Source organism: Vicia villosa, linkage group LG1 (genome assembly GCF_029867415.1).
Source record: "Vicia villosa cultivar HV-30 ecotype Madison, WI linkage group LG1, Vvil1.0, whole genome shotgun sequence".
Classification (NCBI taxonomy): Eukaryota; Viridiplantae; Streptophyta; class Magnoliopsida; order Fabales; family Fabaceae; genus Vicia; species Vicia villosa.
Window position 1 is genome coordinate 139,812,396 of NC_081180.1, and position 18,989 is coordinate 139,831,384.

General features: G+C 36.6%; 1 protein-coding gene and 1 pseudogene across 1 annotated transcript; both read right to left on the bottom strand.

The window, feature by feature from the left end:
* Nucleotides 1–241: 241 nt before the first annotated feature.
* LOC131655686 (protein SIEVE ELEMENT OCCLUSION B-like) lies at nt 242–7,903 on the bottom strand (annotated as a pseudogene).
* Nucleotides 7,904–15,041: 7,138 nt separating this feature from the next.
* On the bottom strand, nt 15,042–18,071 carry LOC131618105 (protein SIEVE ELEMENT OCCLUSION B-like). Its single transcript, XM_058889369.1, has 7 exons — nt 17,782–18,071; nt 17,632–17,685; nt 17,117–17,529; nt 16,912–17,000; nt 16,581–16,720; nt 16,244–16,476; nt 15,042–16,148 (listed from the first exon to the last, which is right to left on the bottom strand). Exons 1-7 carry the CDS (start codon nt 17,998–18,000, stop codon nt 15,305–15,307), a joined length of 1,992 nt encoding a protein of 663 aa, XP_058745352.1. The 5' UTR covers nt 18,001–18,071; the 3' UTR covers nt 15,042–15,304.
* Between the last annotated feature and the right edge of the window lie 918 nt (nt 18,072–18,989).

An 18,989-nucleotide genomic window follows, 5' to 3' on the forward strand; every position in this document is an offset into this window, starting at 1 on the left:
CTCTCCGGCTCTCCCTGCTGCACTCATCACAACCATTCATCCACATGTTAGCTTCACTTTTCAAAAACTTTATTTTTTTAGTTAATTGTTTTTTATAAACTCTTAGCCATTGGATAAGCATAGGAGAAGAAGCTGGACATAAAAAGCAGGATCTGGATCCTCTCCAATTATTTAACACCTCCTACCCATTCTGCTTTGATTTCAGCCATTCAATTAATCTAGTGAAGGAAAGGTAAAAAAATTATTGAATAATAGAAAAGATCAAACCTTTAATTATTAAATCAATGGTTAGAAACTGCACAGGAGAGAGAGCAGCAGAGAAACAACATGAGGGGATCTGTTTCCTAAAAAGCAGGAGGTGATCCATTTCCCCTTTATTTACTTTTACTCCACTTTTAATCACTTTTGCCTTTGTCTCATAATATTCTTTGAAACCAATATCAAACCCTTCTTTTTGAAGCACTTTCTCTTTTCATATATCAAAATCAGCCAATGTTTGATACATAGGTTCACCATGACCCAAAACCTTAACATTGTACCCTTTAGTGAGTATAGCCCAACCTCGTGGATCTTGTTTCAGACATAGCAAGCTCTTCACAATATCTTGAATCTCACAGTCGAGAGCATCTTGGTGCTTTTTAAGTCTCTTGCTTTCTATTTCAATCCAAAAACGAGGAACAATCTTGGGGTTATCTTTTCCCAAATGATAGTGTTCTATTATAGCATCTTCCCTCAAGATAGTTTCATGCCTTTTAGTTTTCTCCAATGCTAATGTCAAGTCTTGGATCCATTTTTTGTCACCACCTCCATAGATGAAGATGTACCTGTCCCCTTTCACCTAATAACTCACATGGAAAACAAAACACATAGTTTCACTTTAATCTCTATTATTAGATAGTAAAAAGTCAACTTAGTTAGATAACAAAGTTGAATTGTCACAACAACATAAACAAATTATGATTTACCTGTATTCCAAGATTGACTCTCTTTGTAGCATCCCAGAACCACTTCCATTTTTGAGTAAGATCATAACCATCCTTTTTCCTAAAAGGGAATGCATCTATCCCCCATTGAAAAATCAAGTCCATTGCATCATCATTCACAACAACACTGGAACAATAGGCTTATCCCAATAATTCAACTTCTCTCGTATGAGTCCAATGCCAGGTAATTCAGAGAAGTACTCTACTGCATAAAACTTGATCTTGTTCTTCAGAAGATCGAATTTAATATTCTGGTTATCATCGCTGATGGGGATCCACAAAATCTTGAAATCATCTTTTTTGTAACCTTTTATTATTTCTTCTGGATTGTCATGCAATCTGTCATAGATAGAATTCAAAAGTCGAATCTCATCTTCAACTTTGTTGAGGCTCGAAATGAACAGTAACACATATTTCTCTCTAAACACTTCAATATCCTGTTTGATACATAAAAACAAAAGAACACAAGTAATTAAGTCCAATATATCATTTAGCAATCGAAAATAGTTGAGGCTTTAGCACTAACCGTTTTAGTTTTGGTGTTGCCATCATATATTATAAGATTATCTCCATTGCGTTGGATCAAAAGCTTCAAGAAATCTACAATATCTTTAGGATTGGATATTGCTTTCTTGCGCTTCAAGTATTCTTCAACAGAATCTGCAACAAATATGGAGATGTCACTTAACTATATTTATCCAAAGAATTTAAAATAACTCTGGTTCCTAACTTCCACAAAATTAAGAACTAACTAAGTTAGTCACCTATTTGTCCTTTGCTCAGTTTCAAATGTTCCTTCAATTTAGAATCAACCAAAAAAGGCCTGTCTTTAAAATCTGATAATGTATAGTCCCTGAACCAAAAACACAAAAAGGTATGCAATTAATACAAATGTATGCTAAAGATCATACTATAAAAAAAAATTAATTTCTCCATTCATGTACGATGAACTCGAATGAAAAACCAACAGAAAGGGATCAAATTAGATTAAAAAAAACTTAAGAGATCATAGTGAAACCTAAAAATAACTTACGATACACCAACGATGTTGCCAGTAGCAGCAACCATGGAAGCAATTATCCAATAAACAGCAACGGGGATATCTTCCAATGCATCAGACAAAGAAGGAACTTCAAGAGTATCATAACCAATACCCGACCAAGTGGCCCACTCATGAAGATGCAGAAGCATTTCCATTATCAAAGCCACCAAATCTGTAACAGGAACCGACACCTTTCTGTTTTGAATTTGATTAAGCTGTTTCAAAGGGTTAACAAGTTGATCTGAAGTTGAACTATCAGTGAGGTACAATAGGTTTCCATATTCCAAAGTGAAAGCAGCTATAGAGCAACAAGTGCTTTTGCATCCCATGAATAGGTTTTCAGGTGTTGAAGAATCCACATTGTTGTTTGGTGTATATAACGCTCGCCACGAGGCGTTGTCATCATCTGTTATATATATATATATTACAAATGACGATTATCAAAGAGGTTAATTAATTATACTAATTTAATATTAATATTGTGAGATATTGGATCGAACTCTAGTATTGTCGAAGGGTAGCCTCTTGGTTCGACAGTTCGACAGAGTTAAGCATGAAGTCGAAGGATTGTTCACATGCTGGTGTCGAAGTGTGCATGCTGTAGTCGAAGATGGGTCTAGCATGCAGATGTCGAAGATGCTAGAGTTGTTAGCATGTTAAATTAGGTTTTAGTGTTTAAACCCTAATTTGTTAAGTTAGCTTGTTTATTAAGTTGGCTTGTGTAATGGGCCTTGCTGAAAAAGCCCATTAGTTAGTATGTTAGGTCTTATTATAAATAGCATACTAGTCTCTCATCATTGCTAAGCTGCAAATCCTAATTTAGGGTGAGAGAGGTTATTTGTTATTCTTGTAAACTTGTAATCTTGTTTTAAGAGAAAGTAAAAGAATAACGGTTATAACCAATTATTGTGTTCTTCTTCTCCCCTATAATTCCCTATTATACTTTGTTATTGGTATCGTTTTTCACAACAAATTGGTGCGGTGAGCGTGGAGAAGATGCCGTCAACAAAGTATGAGATTGAAAAATTCACCGGAGTGAATGATTTCGGTCTGTGGCGCTTGAAGATGAAAGCCCTACTGGTTCAGCAGGGTTGTTTGGAAGCGTTGAAGGGAGAGGCAGCCATGAATGCTGCATTAACGGCAGCGGAGAAGACAACTATGATCGAGAAAGCACACAGCGCAATTTTGTTGAGCCTTGGTGATAAGGTTCTCCGACAGGTATCAAAGGAGACGACGGCATCAGGGTTATGGGTGAAACTTGAAAGTTTGTATATGACCAAATCGCTGGTAAATCGACTCTACCTGAAGCAAGCTTTGTATTCATTCAAGATGATTGAAGACAAAGTATTGGCTGAGCAGTTGGATATGTTCAACAAGCTGATTCTTGATCTTGAAAATATTGATGTGAAGATCGATGATGAAGATCAAGCGCTGTTACTATTGTGTTCTTTGCCTAGATCACATGCTCACTTCAAAGAAACTCTCTTGTATGGAAGGGAGTCCCTGACGTTTGAAGAAGTTCAATCAGCCTTGTACTCTAAGGACTTGAATGAATGAAAGGAGCATAAACCTTCGACTGTTGGCGAAGGTTTGGCCGTTAAAGGAAAACTCTTACGAAAGGATGGTAAGTTCGACAAGAAGAAAGGCAAAAGCCAGTCGAAGTCTTACAGTGGCGAAGCATCTGGCATTCGATGCTACCATTGTAAGAAGGAGGGTCACACAAGAAAGGTGTGCCCTGAACGCTTGAAATATCATGGAGGTAAGGATAATGGCAACGCTGCCATTGTTCAAGATGATTTCGAATCATCTGATGTTCTTGTGGTTTCAAGCAGTGACTCTAAGAAGGAGTGGATTATGGATTCAGGTTGCACTTGGCACATGACTCCAAACAAAGACTTGTTCGAGGAATTATGTGATCAAGATGGTGGATCAGTATTGCTGGGAAACAACAAGGCTTGCAAGATTGCAGGTGTTGGATCTGTGAGATTCAAGCTCCATGATGAGTCAATAAGGTTGTTGACTGAAGTCAGGTATGTTCCTGATTTGAAGAGAAATCTGCTTTCTCTTGGTGAATTCGACAAGAAAGGATATGTTTTCCAAGGAGAGAAAAGTATCCTAAGAGTCATGAAGGGTTCGAAGGAAGTCTTGAGAGGCGTGAAGAAACAAGGCTTGTATACCCTTGAGGCTGAAGTTGTAAGTGGTTCGACAAATGTTGTATCCACGAAACCTTTTTCGAAGACAGAAATCTGGCACATGAGATTGGGCCATGTCAGTGAAAGGGGTCTGGTCGAATTAGGGAAACAAAATCTGCTTGGTGGAGACAAAGTCGAAAAGCTGAAGTTTTGTGAACCCTGTGTACTTGGAAAATCTTGCAGAGTGAAGTTCAACAAAGGCAAACAAAGAACACATGGATCCCTTGATTACATCCATGCTGATCTTTGGGGGCCTGCAAGGTGTGCATCACATTCAGGAGCAAGGTATTTTCTATCCATAGTAGATGATTATTCCAGAAAATTATGGGTATTCATCCAGAAGACTAAGGATGAAACTTTTGAGAATTTCAAAAGTTGGAAGACTCTGGTTGAAAATCAGACTGGCAGGAAGGTCAAGAGGTTGAGAACCGACAATGGCCTTGAATTTTGCAATGAGGCATTCGACAGTTTTTGTGCTGCCTTTGGTATTGCAAGGCACAGAACTACTGCAGGTACTCCACAACAAAATGGTTTGGCTGAAAGATTTAATCGAACTATTTTGGAGAGAGTCAGATGCATGTTGACTAGTGCGGGGTTAAAGAAGGTGTTCTGGGCTGAGGCTGTTTCGACAGCAACATATCTGATAAACAGATGTCCTTCGACAGCGTTAGATATGAAGACACCTGAAGAAGTTTGGTCGGGACATCCACCAGATCTTGACAAACTGAGAGTATTTGGCTGCGTAGCCTATGCTCACATTAGGCAAGACAAGGTCGAACCTAGAGCTCTGAAATGCATGTTCATGGGATACCCTGAAGGAGTCAAAGCTTATAGGCTATGGTGCCTAGAGCCAGGTCACAGGAGGTGTATCACCAGTCGAGATGTAGTTTTCAATGAAGCTGAAATGGCTTTTAAGAAAACTAATGATGTTGGTCGAAGTACAGAAACATCTGACGAAGAGCTGGAACAGGTAGAGATTCCTGTTGAGGTGGAGCATGTTGATGCTGAATTGCATATCCCAGATGAAGTCGAAGAAGAAGCAAAAGATGCTGAAGTTGAGGAAACTGACGATGACTACCTATTGTCGAGAGATAGGTCGAGAAGAGTCATCAAGCCACCTCAGAGACTTGGATATGCAGATCTTATAGCTTATGCCTTAATCTCTGCAAGTGAGGTTCTAGACGAAGAACCTAGAGACTATAAGGAAGTTATGAGGAGTCGAAATAAGACTGAATGGCTGAAGGCCATGGATGATGAGATGAAATCTCTTCATAATAATCATACCTGGGAACTGATCAAGAAACCTGATGGGGCAAGGTTAGTCAGCTGTAAATGGATTTTCAAAGTTAAGGAAGGAATTGAAGGAGTGACGTCGAAAAGATACAAGGCAAGGTTAGTTGCAAGGGGTTTCACTCAGAAAGAAGGTGTCGACTTCAATGATGTGTTTTCTCCTGTTGTGAAGCATAGGTCCATTCGAATGTTGCTTGCCATGGTGGCACAGTTCGATCTTGAACTGGAACAGATGGATGTGAAGACTGCGTTCTTGTATGGTGATCTAGATGAAACGATCCTGATGAGGCAACCTGAAGGGTATGTCGAAAAGGGGAAGGAAGATTATGTGTGCAAGTTAAAGAGATCTTTGTATGGGCTGAAACAATCTCCTCGACAGTGGAATAAGAGATTCGACAAGTTCATGGCACGCATAAGTTTCATTAGAAGTCAGTTCGACCACTGCGTTTACTTCAGATTTCGACCTGGTAATTCATTTGTTATTTTGTTGCTTTATGTGGATGATATTCTCATAGCAAGCAACAGTGTTGAAGATGTGATGAGGGTGAAGGCTGAACTCAATAAGGAGTTCGATATGAAGGATCTGGGAGCTGCTTCCAGGATTCTTGGAATTGACATTCGGAGAAATAGAAAGAAGTCGAAGATATGCTTATCTCAAGAGGCATATCTACGGAAGATTCTTGAAAAGTATGGTATGTCGAATTCGAAGCCAGTTGTGACTCCAACAAACCCTCAATTCAAGCTGAGTATTGATCAGTGTCCCAGTATTGATGTCGAAAGAGTCTATATGAATAGCATCCCATATGCTAATATAGTCGGCTCTTTGATGTATGCTATGGTCTGTACTAGACCCGACATAGCTTACGCAGTCAGTCTTGTAAGCAGGTACATGGCGAATCCTGGAAAGGCTCACTGGCAAGCATTGAAGTGGATTTTAAGGTACATAAATGGGTCTCTAAATAGAGTCCTAATTTATGGTGGAGCCTTGGGTGAAGATAGTAAAGCAGTAATAGAAGGATATGTCGACTCTGATTATGCAGGTTGTATGGATTCTAGAAAATCTATTTCTGGAAATGTTTTCACTATGTTTGGCACTGCAATTAGTTGGAAAGCAACACTTCAGAAGGTTGTTGCTCTATCAACCACTGAAGCGGAGTATATTGCCCTAACTGAAGCTGTGAAAGAAGCATTGTGGCTTGAAGGTTTTGCGAAGGAGCTGAAACTTCAAGGTCGAGGTATCACTGTTAAATGTGATAGTCAAAGTGCAATACACCTGTCGAAGAATTCAGCCTATCATGAGCGAACTAAGCACATTGATGTGAGGCTGCATTTCGTCAGAGGAGTAATCGAGCGTGGAGAAGTCCAAGTGCTGAAGGTTTCGACTGAAGACAATGCTGCTGATATGATCACCAAGACATTGCCGAGTTGCAAGTTTTTCCACTGTATGCAGTTGATAAAGCTGCATGAAGAAAGCTAGTTTGTTCCTTGACGTTGTAGAGTTAGGTCCAAGGTGGAGATTTGTGAGATATTGGATCGAACTCTAGTATTGTCGAAGGGTAGCTTCTTGGTTCGACAGTTCGACAGAGTTAAGCATGAAGTCGAAGGATTGTTCACATGCTGGTGTCGAAGTGTGCATGCTGTAGTCGAAGATGGGTCTAGCATGCAGATGTCGAAGATGCTAGAGTTGTTAGCATGTTAAATTAGGTTTTAGTGTTTAAACCCTAATTTGTTAAGTTAGCTTGTTTATTAAGTTGGCTTGTGTAATGGGCCTTGCTGAAAAAGCCCATTAGTTAGTATGTTAGGTCTTATTATAAATAGCATACTAGTCTCTCATCATTGCTAAGCTGCAAATCCTAATTTAGGGTGAGAGAGGTTATTTGTTATTCTTGTAAACTTGTAATCTTGTTTTAAGAGAAAGTAAAAGAATAACGGTTATAACCAATTATTGTGTTCTTCTTCTCCCCTATAATTCCCTATTATACTTTGTTATTGGTATCGTTTTTCACAACAAATATTAAAACAAAGTACGGAATAATTTTCATTATCTCTTCAAATAACCTGACAAGAAATCAGCTTCAGTGTGCGGAATTCTGGTTGGAAACCTGTTACACCAGCTCTGCTTTCTGCTAGCCTTGTCTGTGATTCATTCGACAAACCAGATATAAGTACATTGATAAATAGATTTTATAAATAAATTTATGTATAGAAAGATGAAAGGTTAATTTACCCTTAGTATAACATTGGACACAATGTGGAAAAGGACTTCTTTATCACACTTGTCATCATTATGGAGGTGGGTCAGATAAACTTTATCCAAGATGTGAGAGTCATTCAGATCAAATGGGTTTGGAAGTTTAGTTCCATTGGACAGTGACATGGTGATAAATTCAACTTTAACTTGTTTTGAATAAGCAAAGAGTGCATTGTGTTGTGGATTGGTTCTTCTACATATTTATAGCCTTCAGAGTCATTAAAGTATACATTTGGGATAATTACTTTAGTATATAAAACTTGTGTTTACTTGAATGAAAAAAAAAAATATACTAAGTAACTTCTGTTGGGGCTTTCTTTAGGCGCGAAATGTGCCACTCTGATATGATTTTCACAAAATACCCCTTATAAGCTTCACAAGGCATGTAAAATGCTTCGGATATCACTGTCTTTTTGTTTGGGATTTCGCCAAATTTATTGTAAAAGATAGTGTCATTCCACTGTTATAAATTCTAATAGGAAAAAGGAAAATCAAATAGCTGAAAAAAAATGTTATTATATTCTCAAGGAAAGAACAATGATATATTCCTCAATGCAACTTATCAATGAAGATGCTTTCATGTCAGAAACCTCGATATACCTTTAATTGTGTTATGTTGGAGTGTATTGAATGAAACACTGTTGGAATATATTATTTCTATTTGTATTATTTCCCTATTTGTATTATTTCCCTTTATTCTCCATTAAGGAAAGAATTAATATCATTATTGTATTACCATTATATATATCAGCCTAGAGCTGAGGAATAAAATACAACAGCTTTTTTACCATTCCGTTCAATATGGTATCAAGAGCTCTGGGTTAGGGTTTACTGTAAAGCTTCCATAACAGCTTCCGATTGACATACCCGTTTAATCCCCTATGGCGAATCACGACACGAATTGGCCCGCTTTAGGTTTTGCCTACACTGGATCCAATGGTGGCGGTGGCGGCGGCCGCAGTGATGGCAGCGGCCGCGGTAACGGTGGTGGCCGCGGAAATGGCAATGGTGGCGGAAACGGCGACGAAACATCGGGTGTCACAAACAATGGCTGTTATTTTAATATAGGCGGCAATGACCAAGAGGGTTCCTCATACTCCCTCAAGGTCAATATTCCTAAGATGAATGGGAATAACTATAATGAATGGGCCCAGACAGTTCGCTTGGTATTGGATAGCAAAGGGAAGTTGGGTTTTTTAACTGGAGCAATAGCTGAACCGACAGTAGGAGACCCTCTTTACAAACAATGGAAATCTGAAAACTCCCTGATTATTGCGTGGTTGGTAAGCTCTATGGAAACTGGAATAGGTAAGCCTTATATGTTTTTGCCTTCTGCAAAGGATGTATGGGAAGCTGTTAAGGAAACATACTCTGATATTCAAAACTCTTCCCAAATTTTTGGTTTAAAATCAAAGTTATGGCATGCGAAACAAGGGGACATGAATGTTACTGCTTATTACAATGAGTTGTTGACCCTTTGGCAAGAGTTGGATCTATGTTATGATGACAATTGGAGGTGTACAGAAGATAGTGTTTTGTTTCTCAAAAGACAAGAAAATGATCGTGTCTTCATGTTTCTCGCTGGGCTCAATAAAGACCTTGATGAGGTAAGAGGTAGAGTTTTAGGAAAAATACCATTGCCAACTCTTCGTGAAACTTTTGCCGAAATAAGAAGGGAGGAGGCACGACAAGGTATTATGATGGGCAAGACACCACGAAGCTCTGAATCTGAAGGCTCAGCTTTGGCTACTAGGAACCTTGACGAGGGAAAAAGGATAGACAAAGTTCCTTGGTGTGACCACTGTAAGCGTGAATGGCATACGCGTGAAACCTGTTGGAAGCTCAAAGGGAAACCTCCTAACTGGAAGAAGAAAGGTGGTCGTGCATTTCAGGCTAGTAATTCTGATCAAGGGCAGCAAATTTCTTCACCTCAGCTTCCACTCACTACAGAACAACTAGGCAGACTGTACAAACTCCTCGAGTCTCCAACTCCTTCTTGCTCTATAGAACCAAAAGGTAATTCTGCATTTATTAGTGTCAGTCCCAGTCATACTTGGATAGTAGATTCAGGTGCCTCTGGTCACATGACAGGTGAATCTATTTTTTTCTCTTCATATAGTCCATGTGCAGGTAACCAAAAAATAAAAATTGCAGATGGCTCTTTTTCAGCCATTGCAGGTAAAGGGTCAGTTGTCTTGTCTCCAATGTTAACTCTGAAAAATGTCCTTCATGTTCCAAATTTATCATGTAATTTAATGTCCGTCAGTAAATTAGCCCAAGATATAAATTGTCAAACTAATTTTTTCCGATCTCACTGTGTCTTTCAGGATTTGAACTCGGGGAAGATGATTGGCAGTGCTAAGGAGAGTGGAGGACTCTACTACCTTGACATTGGATCTGCATCACAACTACCTTCAAAAACAATAAGTTCCTGTTTTGAGTCTTTTTCTGTTTTGAATAATAAAGATGACAACATTATGACATGGCATTTAAGATTAGGTCATCCTAGTTTTCGTTACTTAAAACACTTGTTTCCTAAGTTATTTCATAATAAGAACTTTTCTTCATTTAAATGTGAAGCATGTGAGTTTGCAAAACATCATCGTTCCCAATTTTCAATACAGCCTTATAAACCATCAAAACATTTTTCTATTATTCACAGTGATGTTTGGGGCCCTAACCGTACAAGTACACTCTCTCTCAAAAAATGGTTTATCACATTTATAGATGACCATACAAGAGTATGTTGGGTGTACTTGTTAAAGGGGAAATCAGATGTTTGTCAAGCTGTAAAGAATTTTTTTACAATGGTGCAGAACCAATTTCAAACAAATATCCAAGTCTTTAGAAGTGATAATGGCAAAGAAAATTTTAACACTATCCTGGATGATTTTTTTCTGAAAAATGGGATTGTACATCAAAGTTCATGTCCTAATACTTCTCAACAAAATGGAGTTGCCGAAAGGAAAAATAGACATTTATTGGAGGTTGCTAGAGCTTTACTTTTCACAAATAAAGTACCAAAATATTTGTGGGGCGAAGCCGTTTTAACAGCTGCATATTTAATTAATAGAATGCCCTCCAAAATTCTTAATTTTCAAACTCCGATTAATACTTTCAAAGAATGTTTTCCTAGTTCTCGTGTTTTAACTGATCCGACATTAAAAATCTTTGGTTGCACATCTTTTGTTCATTAACATAAGAATGTTGGAAAACTTGAACCACGTGCTATAAAGTGTGTTTTTGTTGGATACTCCCCAACCCAAAAAGGATATAAATGTTTTGATCCAAAAACCAAAAAAATGTTTGTCACTATGGATGTTACATTCTTTGAAAATAAACCTTTTTTTATGACACTCATCAAGGGGGGATATAAAGGAAGACTTGTTTCAAATTGAGAACATGAGTTTTTTAAATAATTTATCTTTGACTGTATCACAAAGTTCTGAGACTTATACTTCTGCACCAGTAGAAAATGGCCATGATTCTTTATTTAATCCTACTTCTGTTATGAGTAACGATCCTTGCGAATCTGAGCCTACATTTTCTCATGTAGAAAACAATAAAATTCCTGAAAACGATGATAGTGATGATCTAATTGAAATGCCACAGAATAATGAGTCACTTCAGGAAAACAGATTTGAATTAGGAAACGGGATTTGGAAAGGGAAGGTTTTTGTAAAAAAGAACCACAAAGGAATGGATGAGTCCACATCTCCACACTGTCAAGAATCTGAACCGGGGAATGATCAACCTCCTAAGAATAGGAAAGGTAAGTCCATCTCTGTTTCTGAAAGTCGTATTTTGTATCCTGATATAGATGATCCTGTTGCCATTAGAAAACCTGTTAGATTGTGTACTAAACACCCCATGTCCAATTTTATATCATATTCAAATTTGTCTTCATCTCTGTCTGCCTTCACCTCAAAATTGTCTAGTGTAGAAATTCCAAAAAATGTACAGGTTGCTCTAGAAATTCCAAAGTGGAGGGAAGTTGTACTTGAGGAGATGAAAGCTCTAGAAAAGAACAAAACTTGGAGTGCTATGACACTCCCGAATGACAAGAAGACAGTTGGATGCAAATGGGTGTTTACTGTGAAGTATAATTCAGATGGGTCAATTGAAAGGTACAAGGCTCGCTTGGTGGCTAAAGGATTTACTCAGACCTATGGTATAGACTACTCAGAGACATTTGCTCCTGTTGCAAAACTGAACACTGTAAGAATTCTTTTATCTCTTGCTGCTAACCTGGATTGGCCCCTACATCAGTTAGATGTTAAGAATGCCTTTCTTAATGGCGATCTAGAAGAAGAAGTATACATGGACATTCCTCCTGGCTTTGAAGACAAATTTGGATCAAATGTATGCAAATTAAATAAGTCTTTGTATGGATTAAAACAGTCTCCTAGAGCCTGGTTTGAAAAATTCACTCAGTCCATGAAGAAACAAGGGTACATTCAAGGACAGGCTGATCACACCTTATTCACAAAGTTCTCCCATGATGGGAAATTGGCTGCCCTGATTGTATATGTTGATGATATTGTCCTTACTGGAGACGATACAGTTGAAATGGCAAGAGTAAAAGAGAAATTAGCAGTAGACTTTGAAATCAAGGACTTAGGATCCATGCGATATTTTCTTGGTATGGAGGTTGCTCAGTCAAAGAATGGTATTGTGGTTTCACAGCAGAAATACATTCTAGACTTATTGAAAGAAACAGGAATGAGTGGATGTCGTCCTGCAGATACCCCTATGGATCCTAATGCTAAACTTTGGGGAGAAGGTAGTGTTCCTGTTGACACTGGAAGATATCAGAGATTGGTTGGAAAACTGATTTATTTGTCACACACCCGACCTGATATTGCTTTCTCAGTTAGTGTAGTAAGTCAATTTATGCATTCTCCTTACGAGGAACATCTTGAGGCAGTCTACAGGATACTGAGATATTTGAAGGGAAAGCCTGGTAAAGGCTTACATTTTAAGAAAACTAGTGAAAGAAATGTGTCTATCTTCACGGATGCTGATTAGGCAGGCTCAGTCACAGATAGAAGATCAACCTCTGGATATTGTACTTATGTTTAGGGTAATCTTGTGACATGGAGGAGCAAGAAACAAGGAGTTGTAGCAAGAAGTAGTGCAGAAGCTGAGTTTAGAGCTATGTCTCAAGGTATTTGTGAAGGGTTATGGATCCTTAGAGTCCTAGAAGAACTTAAGATGAAAATTGAGCTTCCATTAAAATTATACTCTGACAGTAAAGCTGCCATTAGCATAGCTCATGACCCAGTTCAACATGACAGAACCAAACATATTGAGATTGATCGACACTTCATAAAAGAGAAGTTAGATGCTGGAATCATATGTCTCCCTTTTGTGACTTCAAATCAGCAAACTGCGGATATCCTTACCAAAAGTTTGGCAAGACCAACCTTTGAGCATTTGATTGACAAGTTGGGCATGATAGATATCTATGCACCAACTTGAGGGGGGTGTTGGAATATATTATTTCTATTTGTATTATTTCCCTATTTGTATTATTTCCCTTTATTCTCCATTAAGGAAAGAATTAATATCATTATTGTATTACCATTATATATACCAGCCTAGAGCTGAGGAATAAAATACAACAGCTTTTTTACCATTCCGTTCAATAAACACCTTAAAATAAATGTCACAATAGTTCAAAATGGTAAGGAAAGAAGTATACGTCAATGTTTTAAATACTGACTCAAGTTTTTACTTACAAAATGTACCGACCTAAAAAAATATTACGTGGGTATATATAAAAAATTCAAGTGATAACATTAAATTTGTGTAAAATTTATTCTCTAAGATATTGATGTATTCGTACACTTAACTGTTCTTGGTATTCAAAATACACATTGAATCTCAATTAATTTGAGCCAAATTTGGTTAAAATTCTCTTATAAAAGTTTCTTACTCTCTTTGGCATCTTTCTTTTGTGCATGTTGCCAATGGACACCCTTACTCAAGAGCCCTGTTTCCTTCATACAAGGAAAAGCAAAGAACCATTATTATTGGCTGTCATAAAGTTCTTTAGATAGAGGGCTATACTGAAAGAATGGTTCCATAACTGTATTAATCTTATGGACTTTCCTTCTAATCTTTAGTGCCAATGTCTTGTATATGTATTGAGTATCTATTTGTTTTTAAAAAAATAAGAAGATAGTATGGCTAGGGGCCAGGGCTAGGAATTATGGCACCTAAGGATAAAAAACTAAGGTAGGCGTTTATTAAATTTTGTTTTGGACCTGCAACTATTACACAATGCAGCAATATGTAGAGCTTTCTTTCTTTAGGTCAAATTACTCTAGAGTTGGGGTGAAACTAGACCAAAGGACGATATAGGCTGATGCACGGCACAACGGTTGTAAAGGACTTCTTGTGGTGGACAATCATGTTTATTGGCTTATAGCAATTTTTTTACAGTATATGACGTTGTGTGAGAGATTAGAGCATGTTAGGTTCTCTTTTCAAAAGCTAATGTATACATTCAATACAGACCCTTCTCTTTTTATATTTTAACAATCCATCAAATCTGCACTTGGATAATAATCTAACCTTATGCACTACCATCTGATCTTTTAGCAATAGACCTAGATATTCCAAATGACTTTGAAGTGAGCACTACCATAAATTCTTAAGTTGTTTACATACAAGTTCATAAGTTTATTCGATTTATGTATAAAATTATTATAATTATAATCTTTGTATTAAGCATGTCTCTTATGTGATTAATTTTAAATTATAGGTCGGGTAATTGAACACAATAAGTAGGAGAAATCACAGTGGATGGACAAATTAATAAGGTAGGAAACACAACATTCCTCTCGCAAGGGCTTTCCTAGATCGACAAATCAAGTTTCTTCTCCGACAATCAACATGGTGTTAAATCTTCATTTCAGGTCTGTCTTGACATGTAGAAGTTGTTAAGTTTGATTTATTGAGCTAAAGATTGCGGGCTTACCAAAATTAGTATAAATTATAAAACCATACTCTTGAATATTGATGTATGTTTTCTAATAGCAATAATCAGCATGCTTTCATTGAAACAAATTTTCCCTGTTGTCTCTCAGTTTGAGTTGATCACTCGTCTTGTTTCCAATACTCTTGGTTTAATTATTTTCTGTTTCTACATATCTATATTTCTACTTTCACAACATTTTTGTTGTAAATGATAAGAATTCATCCATTGATGAGTTCAAACCAAACATGTATTAACCAGTAGCTCAAGAGTTCAAACCAAAAACAAATATAATCCGCTAAGATTTGTTGATAAAAAGTAAAAGTATCAAAACACAGGTGTAAGCACGACAAATTTGATTCAATTACAAAAAATTCAGTAACATACAGACGTATTAAAGCCATTATTCAGTTTCAACCCATTCAACAAGGGGAACAACTGGCTAACACAACATAAATTCGTCTGGAACAAAACACACAAACATGAATTTAAACTTCAAACTTAATGCTTATGAAGCAAATCAAACTGATCATGGATAGATCCTTAATTCTTCCTTCACACAAATCAAATGCAGCAACTGTTTTGATCATCACGGTGGCAACACTTGTAATTAACAGAAGTCACCTCCATCACACGTCCGCAAGTAGGATTAGGACAAGTTATAGTAGCAAGAACATCTGAAGAATTAACAGTACAAGAACCACTAGAAGACAACTCTTTCAGCTTAGTATTATAATACTCTTTGAAAGCTATGTCAAAGCTTTCTTTCTCAACCACGTTGTCTTTCCACTTCTCAAAATCAGCCACAGTTTGATACATAGGTTCACCATGACCTAAAAGCGTAACGTGATAACCTTTACTAAGAAGAACCCATCCTAGCGGGTCTTGCTTGAGACATAGTAAGCTTTTTACAGCCTCTTGTATTTCGCAGTCTACTTTGTCATGACATATTTTGTTCTGTTTTCTTCCGTCTATGCCGATCCAAAAGTAAGGAATCTTTGCTGGGTTGTGTTTTCCTAATTGGTAGTAATCTATGTTAACGTCCACATTCTTGATGCTTTGATTTTTTTGAATGCTTCCTATTGCTCTTGTGAAGTCTTGTATCCACTTAGGGTCGTTTCCGCCATAGATGAATATGTAACTATCCCTTTTCACGTCCTCTATGTTGATATCTACTTTCTTCATTAAATTCCAAAACCAAGCCCATTTCTTAAAGAGATCATCACCATCAATTTTCCTAAAAGGAAAAGCATCAAATCCCCATTGAAAAATGATTTCCATTGCATTCTCATTCATTATTTCACCTTGAGGACTGATCACTGACACAATTGGCTTATTATCCACATAATTCAATCTGTTCTTTATAATCCCAAGTCCCGGTAGCTCAGAGAAATATTCCAACACATACCTGTAAAAATAATATTATGAATATAAAGATACAAAATTATTGGAGACAAGAACCAAAATTCATGTAAAAATCAGGTGATCTAATCTAACACATACCATTTCATGCTTTCCTTCAAAATTCTGAACTGATTCTTGGCAACTTCATCCCACGTATCAACAATGGGAATCCACAAAATCTTGAAATCCTCTTTCTTGAAACCTTTAATCACTTCTTGTGGATTATCCTGCAATCTGTTATAGATTGAATTTAACAGCAAAGTCTCATCTCCAATGCTGTCAAGGCCCGAAATGAAAAGCAACACATAGTTTTGCTTGAAGACTTCAAGACCCTGTTTGGTAAAATTTTAAGAAGAAAAAATAAATTTAATCATCCAGTAATGTATGTACGTATTTATGTGTTGTAGAAATTAATTAAAATGCTTTTAGCACTGACCGTTTTAACTTGACTGTTGCCTCTATATATTAGTGGTATTTGATCAGAACTGTTGCCTTGTATCAGAAGCCTCAAGAAACCAACAACACCCTTAATATTTTCAGAATCTTTCAAACGCTTATTATAATCGTCTATCCTCTCTGTAAAAGTAATAGGAGATAATATTGTTAGACTAGTTATGTAGTTAATCAATTATGATTGGCATAATCAATATTATTAAGAATTAATTAACCGATAATTGGTTTGTTAAGTCAGAGGTTGTCTTTAGCTGTTTAGCTATTTCATTCAAAGTATTGAAGTAACCAAATAATGCATGTATTTATTTTTGTACCAATTTGCAATTTGGATTTCTCCAGATGATGCTTCAGTCTCATAACCACACCAGAAAGCCTTTTTATATAATCTGATAACAAATGCTCCCTGAAAGCAAAAAAGCAATCATTTATGCATACTATCCTGTTGCATAGTAGACACCTTATATCGTGAATTCGCGATAGATGACTACTACAAAGATAATGATTAAGTTGATTACTTACGATACACCGACGAGGTTGCCGGAACAAGCAACAATGGTAGCAACAATCCAATACACAACAAGAGGAATTTCTTGCATTGCATCAGACAAAGAATGGACTTCCTCTAAATCGTAACCCATAGCAGACCATGTTGCCCACTGGATAATGTGTTGAAACACTTGCAGTAAAAACGCGACAATCTCAGCGATATCAGAAGGAACCTTTCTGAATTGAACTTGGTTAAGTTGCCTCAATGTGTTTCCTAATGTGTCTGATGGTTGAATCCTATAAAGGAGCATGAATTCACCATACTCCAAAGAGAATGCAGCTAGAGTTATCAATGCTTTTGCATCCCATGAGAAGCCTCTGAGATGCTGAAGAATCCACATTGTTGTTTGGTGTGCACATTCTGCTTTGCCACGTGTCGTTATCATCTGATACATGCCACCATCACCAATCCGATTTAAAAGAATAAAAAAGAAATAAACACAAGAATTTAAATTGCACAATGTTAATTAACATAAATGATAAACAACCTGACAAGAAATCCTCTTCAAGGCAGGGAAGTCTGGTTTGAAAGAAATCTGAGTCTGAAAACAAAAACAAAATTGTTAGCTTAGTTGCACAAAAAAGTGTATATATAATATGAAGTAACAAAACAAAGTGCATATATAATAGTTACGTACATGATTAGTTCCAGTAATTGGAGGAGAAGAACCAGAGAGGATGCTGGAGACAAGGTTGAAAAGGACATCCTTATCATATTTCTCATCATCGTTGACATGAGTGAGATAAACTTTGTTGAGAATATGATAGTCGTCAAGTTCAAAGGGGTTAGGGAGCTGAGATTTCTGTTGTTGTTGGGAGGTACCATTTGGTGCAACAGAGGACAATGCAATGGACATGGTGATGATTTGTATCTAATTAACAAATGATTAGTAGAAAATTAACTATCACACCTTTCTTAATTATTTATGTTAAGTGCTTCTTCCCCTATTTATACTTGGCATGATACAATAGACAAATATTTTTAAAAGTAAAAGTAAAGACAAGGTAGCTTCTTAATGAGTGGTCTCTAAACGTGAAACATGATGATACGAAGTGGTTTCCACAATATACCCTCACATGACAATGTTTGTTTGTTTTTATATAAGGGACTGCATTGCCATTTTATTGGAATTGTTTTTAGAAAACATTCTCTTTTGTATTTTTGTATTCATTACGACAAAAGACAATCTTCTGCGAGTGTGTTTGTTAATTTGAGTATCAGGGAACTTTTTCTTTTGAACTAGATAGACAGTGACATGCCAATGATGGAAAGAAAAAGAAAAATGAATAAATAGTGTACTGTTTTTTCTTCTTTAATAAGTGTCAATGATGAGAAATAAAGAACAATGGTTTATTTACAAATAATATTTTGGAAAATTTTTAAAATATTGCAAAATTATATTTTATAGGTGGTTAAGTTTTAAAATTTACATATTAAAATTCTTTAAAAAAAAAGGTCAATTTGATGATTTTTTTGAACCGGCCAGTTTTACAAAACCAATTCCGATTCCATAGTTCAAATAGTTTTGGACGGTTTAATTTGTTTTTTTTTTGTTCTACTCTAGTTTTGACCCATTAGAAGTTTTAAAAGGTTGACCCAAATACCCAACTAGATTTTTATCCAATTCACGGTCCAACCGACCAATTCGATCCAATTTTTAAAACATGGGTTAAATATAGTCAACATATATATTTGACATTGAAGATTGAAAGTAAATGAATTAATGGTTGAATTGCTTGTCCAAAATCTTGCCTTTGATATTTTTCAATATTTTTTATTGTTTTATTAATTATTGATTAAAACAGACAAAATAATGAAAAAGTGTATTCAAGAGATTTAAACCAT

Bases quoted from the DNA above. Each gene is read 5' to 3' on its own strand.
- LOC131618105 (XM_058889369.1), bottom strand. From the start codon at position 18,000: ATGTCCATTGCATTGTCCTCTGTTGCACCAAATGGTACCTCCCAACAA. The intron at 17,686-17,781 runs GTACGTAACTAT...TTTTGTTTTCAG, and splicing joins CAATTACTGGAACTAATCAT to ACTCAGATTTCTTTCAAACC. The intron at 17,530-17,631 runs GTTGTTTATCAT...GGCATGTATCAG, and splicing joins TGAAGAGGATTTCTTGTCAG to ATGATAACGACACGTGGCAA.